Source organism: Mirounga leonina, unplaced genomic scaffold, assembly GCF_011800145.1.
Source record: "Mirounga leonina isolate KUSES-001 unplaced genomic scaffold, KU_Mleo_1.0 Mir_197, whole genome shotgun sequence".
NCBI classification, from domain to species: domain Eukaryota; kingdom Metazoa; phylum Chordata; class Mammalia; order Carnivora; family Phocidae; genus Mirounga; species Mirounga leonina.
In genome coordinates, this window is record NW_023270494.1 from 13,590,912 (window position 1) to 13,601,230 (window position 10,319).

General features: G+C 44.0%; 1 protein-coding gene across 10 annotated transcripts in view; it reads left to right on the forward strand.

Annotated features, from left to right (window-relative positions):
* PITPNC1 (phosphatidylinositol transfer protein cytoplasmic 1) overlaps window positions 1-10,319 on the forward strand; it is a 256,426-nt gene that overhangs the window by 229,733 nt on the left and 16,374 nt on the right. For all 10 annotated transcript variants that reach the window (XM_035026226.1, XM_035026231.1, XM_035026222.1 and 7 more), the window contains 2 exons: window positions 5,731-5,886; window positions 9,338-9,401. In XM_035026226.1, the coding sequence (XP_034882117.1) occupies window positions 5,731-5,886; window positions 9,338-9,401 (220 nt within the window). The remainder of the gene's footprint in view (window positions 1-5,730; window positions 5,887-9,337; window positions 9,402-10,319) is intronic.

A 10,319-nucleotide genomic window follows, 5' to 3' on the forward strand; every position in this document is an offset into this window, starting at 1 on the left:
GGCGGGGAGTCTGCTTCTCCCTCTGACCCTCCCCCTCTCATGCTCTCTCTATCTCATTCTCTCTCTCAAATAAATGAATAAAATCTTTTTAAAAAAATTAAATAAATAAATAAAAGATTTTATTTATTTATTCATGAGAGACAGAGGCAGAGGGAGAAGCAGGCTCCCCACGGAGCAGAGAGCCCGATGCGGGACTCGATCCCAGGACCCTGGGATCATGACCTGAGCCGAAGGCAGACACTTAATCGACTGAGCCACCCAGGTGTCCCATGGGTCCCGTCATTCTTAACTGTTTTGGAAATGTGATCCACCAGTGTTCCATGTTTAATATTCAGAGTCTTGTTTTTATTTCTTGATTATCTTGAACCTGGAGTGTATACGAAGATTCTGGAATAGGTGCTATTTCAAACTCAGGAGTGGTGGGCCCAAGAAACAAGCTGAGGCTTGTCCATGAATCAGGGTGGAGTACAGCCAGATGGCCCAGAGGCCTCCCATCTTCAGGCCTCTCTCACACCCCCTGCACAGGACCCCAGAGGCATGGAGGCAGCTCAGACCACAGCCCATCCATGGCTTTTACTTCCTTTCTCCACTTTCTGTGTCTGGCCCCTTGCTCTGTGTGCCTGCTCCTTTGTCTCCTACACGTCTGGGTTACTGGGAGTTTTGCCCTCCTGCTTTCCTCTGCTGGCCAGCTCTGGAACTGTCCTTTGTTTCCGTACTTGCTAACTCAAAAAGACAATTTCCTCTCCGGGTCTCAAGGGTTTGCCCATACATACTCTGGTCAGCCAAAGCATGGAGGCCATGTCTTCTGAGGTTCAAGATAGTTACTGTCCATGTGCTGATAATAGTGCTCCTCATGTGCCAATTGTTGGAAAGTCAGTAGGAAGATGGGGAAAGAAACCAACCTTCCCTGTTTAACTCCAACCCCTACGTTTTAACTCACATGAACTACTTGGCAGCTGTAACTTTCCTTCTTTGTGACTTTCAGGCGTGTGGTTTATTGTATGAACCAAAACAGCATTCATTCTTTTCATCGATGGTAAACCCAGTGATGGCCCCTGTTTTGTAATCCACGTGGTGCATCTATTTTGTTATCTCTTGCTAAGGAACCATCCACCCCAGAATTTAGTGGCCTCATTGTTTACAATGGTGCATTACTTCTCACCATTCTGCAACTTCGACTAGGCTTAGCTGGCAGATCTTCTGTTCCTCATGGCATATGTTTGGACTGAAATACCAGATTTGACCTGTTCACTCACATGCCTGGCTTCTCAGCTGGAGTGGGCGAGCACCTCTCCCCAAGGCTAGCTTGGGTTTCCTCCCAGCATGGTGGCCTCAGGGTAATCAGACCAGACTTTTTACATTGTGTCACAGTTCTGGTTTCTAGCTTCCTTTAGAGGCCTGAACTGACACAGTATCTTTTCTGCCATTTGCAATTGGCCAAAGCAAGTTCTAGGTCACGCCAGGTTTGAAGTCAGGGGAGGTAGCCTCCAACTCCGAGTGAGGGGAACAGCATACTGGCGCAGGAAGGGAAGGAATTGATGGAGGCCATCTTTGGAGATTTTCTACTGTAGTCTCCCTGGTGATACACCTTGATTTATTGGTCTTCTCTTTTTATTCTTAATGGCATTATAGGATATAGGAACACGGGGGTAGGCCAGCCTTAGTCCCATGGCCTTAAGCTGTCAAATCTTTTACCAGCAACTCCAGGGTGCTTTGGAAAGGCATTCGTGTCTCTGCCCTAGGCTGCGGGATTGCACGTGTTCCTCGGATGCTTCGGTGGCTGCTTTAGGAAGTACAATAATAGCTAACATCACTTGAGCACTTGCCATGAGCCAGAGCCTGCGCTTGTTCCTTTTTCATGTATCCTGTTACTCAATTAACATAATCTTTCCAGGCCTGTGCATATAATTTCAGTGGTAGTTTCTGGGTTGATTCAGGTGCTAAAAATCCAGCATGACAACACTGGTACCAAAGATTCGAAAATGCTACCCATACTCAAGTTGCCAGCCCATCACTTCATAGAGCACTTACTCCCATGGGACACTTAGGATGCACTCTCTTTTCCTTCTTCTCTTTTAGAATCTCTTTTGTCAATTTGGTATTCCATTAATTATTTATTTGTCCCACTCTGGTCCCTTCTACCCCCAGGTCCAATGTCTTCCATTGCAACCAGTGCAAATGAGGGCCCCTGGGGGAAGGTCAGGGAATGGAAAGTAGAGCTGAGTTGGTTCTGAGTGGAAAGAAATGCTCTGTGGCCACACACAGACCACACCTTCCAGGCCACACACACACACACACACACACACACACACACACAGAGCGGCTGCCTTCCCACACCTTTCCAGGGCAAAAAAAACAGGTCGAGGGAGAGCATAATGTAATACCTGGTTCTCTACTGTGCCTACATTGCACATTCAGTAAAGTAGGATAATGACAGTAAGTAGGATAATGACTATTATAATATTTTATGCAGGTAAATCAGCAAACTCAGAACTAGTACACACCCTGAGAAATCCTACCAAGGTATCACATAGTGTGTTTTTATATTGCATTTGTGTATTTTTCACAGCTTTACTGATATATAATTTGCATAACATAAAGTTCACCCATTTAAATTTTAGCATATTTACAGAGTTCTAAGCCATTACCTTAAATCTAATTTTAGAGCATTTTCATCATCCCCAAAAGAAACTGTTTCCATAGTAGTCATTCTCCTCACCACCCCACTCCCCAGCCTTGGGCCACTACTCTACCTTTTTTCTCCGTGGATTTGTCTACTCTGGACATTTCATGTAAATGGAATTACAGAATGTGGCCCTTGGTGACTGGCTTCTTTCACTCAGCATGATGTTTTTTGACGTTCATTTGTGCTAGAGCATGGATCAATACTTCATTCCTTTTAATGGCTGAGTAATCCTCCATTGTATGGATGGACCACATTTTGTGTACGCATTCATCAGTTAATGGACATTGGGTTGTTTTTGATTTTTTGCTATTATGAATTTGAACATTCGTATACAAGTTTTCATGGACATAGGTTTCAGTTCTCTTGGGTAGGTATCTTGGAGTGGAATTCCTGGGCCACATGGTCACTTTGTTTGACCTTTTGAGGGACTACCCAATTGTTTTTCAAAGTGGCCGCACTATTTTTCATTCCCATCAGCAGTGTGTGAGGGTTCTAATTTTTTCACATCCTTGCCAATGGTTGTAATGATGCACATAGCAATTTTAACCTGTCTTTCACTTAAGGATTTACCCAAATGTAGCTAAATTCTGGTGCTCAGCCATGTGTGTGTGATGGGTCTAAATAGAGTTCAGGCATTCATTCAACAAACATTTACTCAGCATCTGTTATGTACCATGATCATGGCCATTCAAGATGATTTTGGTCTTGTGGAGATGGACAAGCACACCGATGATGAGAGTCCTGCCCACCTGCCAGGTTCATGGCAGAAGAGGCTTTGGAAGCATAAAGGAGGAGCATTCATTCTGCAGTACACAAGACAGGATTCTGGGAGGGGGGGATGCTCATGTCTTAAAGTCTTAAGAAGACTTTTTTTTTTTTAAAGATTTTATTCATTTATTTGACAGAGAGAGTGAGAGAACACAAGCAGGGGGAACAGTAGAGGGAGAGGGAGAAGCAGGCTCCCCGCTGAGTAGGGAGCCCAACGTGGGGCTCTATCCCCGGACCCTGCGATCATGACCTGAGCCGAAGGCAGATGCTTTACCATCTGAGCCACCCAGGCATCCCAAGTCTTAAGAAGTCTTAAAGAAAGAAAAGAAGGGGCGCCTGGGTGGCTCAGTCGTTAGGCGTCTGCCTTCGGCTCAGGTCATGATCCCAGGGGCCTGGGATTGAGCCCCACATCCGTCTCCCTGCTCTGCGGGAAGCCTGCTTCTCCCTCTCCCACTCCCCCTGCTTGTGTTCCCTCTCTCACTGTGTCTCTCTCTGTCAAAAAAATAAATAAAATCTTTAAAAAAAAAAGAAGAGTCAGGCAAAGTGGAGGAGTTGGCTGGGGAGAAGGAATTTCAGGAAGAACTAACACTTGCCTAGAAGGTTCTAGAGCTTTGGAGCATGGGGATGCAGGAGCTTTGTAAGGCTGAAGGGAAAGGTGGTGGCTTATGGTGGGATAGTGGTCCAGAAAAGATGCTAGAAAGCTAGGCAAGAACATAAACACCTTGTACTTCATGCCAGGCATTTTAATATTATCCTGAAGTCATGGTGCTATAGATGGATTTTGAGGAAGGCAGCAGTGGGATTGGGTCTTCATTTGGGAGGTCACCCCAGCAGCAAGGTAGGGAATGTCAGCTAGAGGGATAGATAACGGGGGCGGGGAGGCTGAGGGCTCTGCCTGGATGTCATGAAGGCCTAGCCTCAGCCTCGTGTGGAAGTTGGTCTTGGGGGGTGTGCCGTGTTTTCTGGGGGAGCTGCAATTGTATAAGAGGCCACCCCAGCCAAAGGCCCTTCCACAAGAGGCAGGTCTGTAAGGGAAGGCAGGGCAGCCTGCAAGCCCCTCAGAGCCTCAGCCGGACCCCAGTGAATAAAGGTCTTTGGTTGTAAGCACCCTGCTTTCACCTGCTAGGCCTACCCCTGAGGCACAGTCTGGGCTGAGTTAAAAGGGCAGGGGCAGTCCAGGCTAATCCAGTAACGTGTCTCAGACCACCTCTCTTCCTGCACAGGGTTCCCGGGTCTCACTTGTGGGGGAGACCCCCATTCTGCTTCATCTTGTGACCTCTGCTGTGTTTCGGAGGCTCTTTCCCTCCAAAGTCCTACATCCCCCTCAACGGGGTCAAGGTTGTGGTAGAAGGCCCCCATACAGAGCTGGACAGCAGTCCCCAGGGCCAAGTCTTCTTGATGTTAATGAAAATTTCCTTATAGGGGCGCCTAGATGGCTCAGTCGTTGAGCCTCTGCCTTCGGCTCAGGTCGTGATCCCAGGGTCATGGGATCGAGCCCCGCATTGGGCTCCCTGCTCAGTGGGGACTCTGCTTCTCTATGCCCTTCTCCCTCTGTCCCTCTCCCCACTCGTGCTCTCTCTCTCTCTCAAATAAATAAATAAAATCTTAAAAAAAAAGGAAATTACCTTATACATAAATATTTTAAATTGTACACATTGTACACCTTAAACTTACACAATGTTATGTGTTAATAAAGCAAAGCTGGAAAAATAAATAATATTTTTAAATGTATATATGCGTTTCTCCTACTTCATTAAATCACACACTCCTTTTGCGGTATCGAGCCCCGCATCGGGCTCCCTGCTCGGCCTGGAAGCCTGCTTCTCCCTCTCCCACTCCCCCTGCTTGTGTTCCCTCTCTCGCTGTGTTTCTCTCTGTCGAATAAATAAATAAAATCTTTTAAAAATATAAATAAAAATTAAAAATAAATAAGTCACGTTTTTGACATGTGAATAGACAAGCTATCGTTTTAGCATTTATTTACATTGCAAAGTCCCTTTCTGATTGAGATGTAAATAATTCACCCTTTTAATTAAGTGTACAATTCAGGGGTTTTTAGTATATTCACAAAAGTGATGCAGCTCCCACCACTATCTAATTCCAGAATATTTTCATCACCCCAAAAGGAACCCTTTTATCATTAGTAGTCACCCCAGCCCCTGGCAACCACTAATCTTGCTGTCTCTACGGATTTGCCCATTCTGGACATTTCCTCTAAATGATGGTTAAACTTTTAAGTTACCATTTCTTTGATATGTTGTTGTTGTTTTTTCCAGGATCCCAAGCACTTCAAGTCAGAGAAAACAGGACGGGGACAATTAAGGGAAGGTTGGAGAGATAGTCATCAGCCCATCATGTGTTCCTACAAGCTGGTGACCGTGAAGTTCGAGGTCTGGGGGCTTCAGACCAGAGTGGAACAATTTGTACACAAGGTAAGTGAACGAATGGCAGTTCCTGGACTGTGGACACAGTGACTGTCTTTACTGTAAGCTGGAGTGCACGACATACAACACACGCCCAGTACTGAGCCAACATGACATCACTGTATCTGGAAAACACTGTTTTTGTGAAAATGCACTTTACATACAGGTTTAATTTGATGCTTTGTACCTCATTTCTCATTCTGTGACCTCTACATCTATTGGATGAGTATATTCAGGAAGTTAGACTTTCAATACTAAACACTTCTTCCCTTTGGCATCAGGCTAATCTAGTTGCAGACAGAAGTACTTGTACTTGGTACTCGGGTACTTGGGTTCCAGGCAGAGGCACAGGGCTGATGTGTGTGTGCGGCCCCCAAGATAATTGTCACTCAAAAGATCCTGCAAATACAGGGGCGCCTGGGTGGCTCGGTTGGTTAAGTGTCTGACTCTTGATTTCGGCTCAGGTCAATGATCTCAGGGTCGTGAGATCGAGTCCCACATCAGGCTCCGTCCTGGGCGTGAAGCCTGCTTAAGATTCTCTCTTTTCCTCTTCCTCTGCACCTCCCTCCCTGCTCATGTGCTCTCTCCCTCCCTCGCAAAACAAAACAAAAAAGATCCTGCAAATATAGATACCTAAGGTAAGACACCCCGAGAGACAAAATAAGAAATCCCAGTGGTCCTTTAGATGGTGCACCTCAGTATTTCTGGTCATTTAATAATTCTGTTACCAAAGAATTATTAACAACCTCAAAACACAGATTTCAATTGTATACCCACTTTAGCTAAACATGTTTATTTTGTCGCAGGAGCAAGACTTAGTGATGATTTAAGTTTGTTAGGGGCTTCTGACATGACTCTTACCCTCATGGAAACAAATGGAAAATGCAATGTTGAGCATTGCCCTTTGTAACGCCTCCCATTTTCATAAAAATAAATACTCCCCGAGTTGTCTCTACATTCCAGATAAGCTGGATATCTGTTTATTTTTCCACTTAAAAACTGATAAAGAAGAGCTTTCTGAAATTCTTTCAGGGGCCCTATAATTTAACCGTTATGCACTGAGCTTTGTGTTACTTAGATGGATTTGTCTACTAAGATTGGTGGCAAATTGGCAATAAAATGTATAAAGTTTTGAGGTCCAAGGAATAGATGGAACTTTGGCTCATGATAATAGCAAACTCTAGAACATATTTGAGAGCGTTGGTGTTTTCTTAAACAGAGAAGTGTGTCGATCTGCTCCTTTGCTGCACTCCAGAACCTATTCGGCCCACCCAGAAGCAGGAGCCGAGTGAGACACGTGGAAATCAAGTTTGGGGGAACCACCTGTTTCTCTGTGTCCCAAGTTATTAAGCACAAAGATGCTCCCAGAGTAAATATCTTCCAGCCTCAGCTCTGTGTTTGGCTTAGGCTGTATCTTCCTTGACTTCCTGTAACGTCTACCCCACCGTATTTTTTTTTAAGATGTAATTTGTTTATTTTAGAGAGAGAGAGAGTAGGAGGGGAGGGGCAGAGGGAGAGAGAGTCCCAAGCAGAGTCCACACTGAGCGCAGAGCCTGACACAGGGCTTGAGCCCATGAACCTGAGATCACAACCTGAGCCGAAACCAAAAGTCAGACGCTTAACTGACCGAGCCACCCAGGCACCCCACCCCCTCCTATTTTTTAACCCCAAATGATCTCTTACTAGGCCACCATATAGTGCACTTAGCATGTCCTCCTTTCACAAAGCCTATTTAGATTGCTGTAGGGCTCACTGTGTTTCTTTTCTCGCAGGTGACTTTGGCTAGTTTTGAGATTCTGTTTCTTTAAAATACCTGTAGGAATTATGCTCTAGGAAAAGGCCTTCCTATTGCCCATTTCCAAATATAAGGAAGTGTTATCAACGCCCCCAAAACACACCTGCTCTGGCACATGAGTTGCTAATGAGTATACGAGGCTAGTATTTGCATGGTTTTAAAGTACCAGGGACGGCTTTATCTGAACACCTTTGTTTTTTAAGAATCTATTCACAGTTAAGGGGAAAAAAAAAATGTTTGAAAGCGAACCGTTAGCACATTATTGAATTCTTGTTTCCAGCAGACAGCTGTGTTGTGCTTAATGTAATAGGGTATATTTTACTGATGCCCCGATGCTGTTCTTTTCATTTCCATGAATTTGACATAGTCAGCATTCAAGTGGGTATGGTTTCATGTTGTTTCTTATTTTCATGACATATTTCCTCCTTCCGCATCATAAAAGCTTCACTAGATATCCAGAGGCGTGGAGAAGTAAACACATCATTATAAATGCTTCCCTTGTTTCTGCAAATTCACCAGATTAAAATCTTTCATTTACTGAAACGTGCTTGAACCTTTCACAAAAGGTTTTTGACAATTGCTAGATTTGTTTGGCAGGAAGAAAGGAATGTTGAAGGGAGCGCGTGAGTATCCAAGAAACGTAACACGGCGTATTTATAGAGGACACCAAGAATACCATAAAATCAAGGCCCATGAACAGCGTTACACACACACACACAAACCATGGATCTTTCTTAGTCTCCTAGGGCCATTATGTGTCACCATAAGAAACAATTTCATTCCTTTTGTCTCTATTTGTCTCTTAGCATTCCCATTATGTTCTATGCTAGTTGAGGTCTCTATTTTATTTCTGTCTATAATAGTTGACTAAACTGCTTTTTTCCCCCTTCTACTACATGAAAGTCACGCCCCAAAAGATATTTACTTATCTTGTAACCCACACCTTCAAATATTAAAAAAAAATTTTGACCAATATTTAGGATATTTCATCAGAGAAGACTAAGTGCTCTTTGCTTAGAAGTCACTTGCTACCCAGAAAAGCATTCTAGATTTCCAACATTCATGACCTCTTAGCAATAGTGAGAGACACCCTCCCACAAATGAAAAGTTGAACCTGTTTCAGGTAAAGGAAGAGGGGATGCCTGGGTGGCTCAGTCGTTTAAGCGTCTGCCTTCGGCTCGGGTCATAATCCCAGGGTCCTGGGGTAGAGTCCCGTGTCAGGCTCCCTGCTCAGCAAGGAACCTGCTTCTTCCTCTCCCACTGCCCTTCCCCATGCTTGTGCTCTCTCCCTCTCAAATAAATAAATAAATTAATTTTTTAAAAAAGATAAATGAAGAGAAAAAGCTCAAGGTGGTTAGCCTAGAGATTCATTCCAGTCATTGCTGTGTGCCTGCCAACCAGTTGTCTTTAGTGTGTACCCACTCTCAGTCCAACTTTCAATTAAGATGAAGAGATTAATTTATAGCAAGTGTAGCACGCCATGAAAGGGCTGAGCAGGTGAGTGAGCCCATGATCTGTGTATGTGAGACTGTATTTGCCATCACATGGACAGAAGGATGGAGAAATTTATAATTGCCAGGATTCCTAGGATTGGGAACAATCTATTTTCCAGGTAGTTTTCATCAAACGTGGTATTATTTCAACTTCCTTCTTTTACTTTTCTAGGTGGTCCGGGATATTCTGCTGATTGGACATAGACAGGCTTTTGCATGGGTTGATGAGTGGTATGGTAAGTCAACTTCCCCAAAATAACTTCCAGAACAACTTCATAACCTGTTGATTTGGGCTTCAGTCCAGCTGGCTGCAAATGCTACCTAAAAAGACAACAAAGGCAGGACTATTGCCCCCTGAAGTAGAAATAGCACTGTCTGTGGAACATGATGGGGGAGAAGGTAATGATAGAAGCTTTGTCTAAAATAACCATGATACAGCTGACCCTTGAGCAACATGGGTTTGAACTGTGTAAATCCACTTATATGCAGATTTTTTTCAGTAAGTATAGTACTATAAATGTGTTTTCCTTATGATTTTCTTTTTTTTCCTCTTCCTTGTGATTTTCTTAATAATATTTTCTTTTCTCTAGCTTACTTCATTGTAAGAATATAGAATTGATTACATAGAGTGTACAAAATATGTGTTAATCCATTGCTTAGGTTACCAGTGAGGCTTCCGGTCAACAGTGGGCTATAAAGTAGTTAAGTTTTGGGGGAGTCAGAAGTGATACGTGGATTTTCAGTTCGGTGGGGGAGAGGGTGTGTGTTGGCGTCCCTAACGCTCTCACTGTTGAAGGGTCAGCTGTACTTCGTTCTTCACTAATAAGTAGGACCTCAGTATGTTTGATCCTGGCATACCTGATAACACAGGCCTCCAAAATTCTCTCTTGGATGGGTTTCAAGCCCGTCCTAATTTATCCCAAACTTTGATTCGAGATCAAAACTGTCTGAAGCATCATATCAAGTAAAAGCAGTCCTTTGATTCAGAGAACACTTGAAACACCCCCTCACCAAAAACATGAGGATTCTGCAAGAATTCAAAGGCAGAGGCATACAGGTGCCCCTTCATCCTAACTGAGACTGTTGTGGCTCTTGTCTGTCTTTCTGTTCTTTCTTTCTTTCTTTCTTTCTTTCTTTCTTTCTTTCTTTCTTTC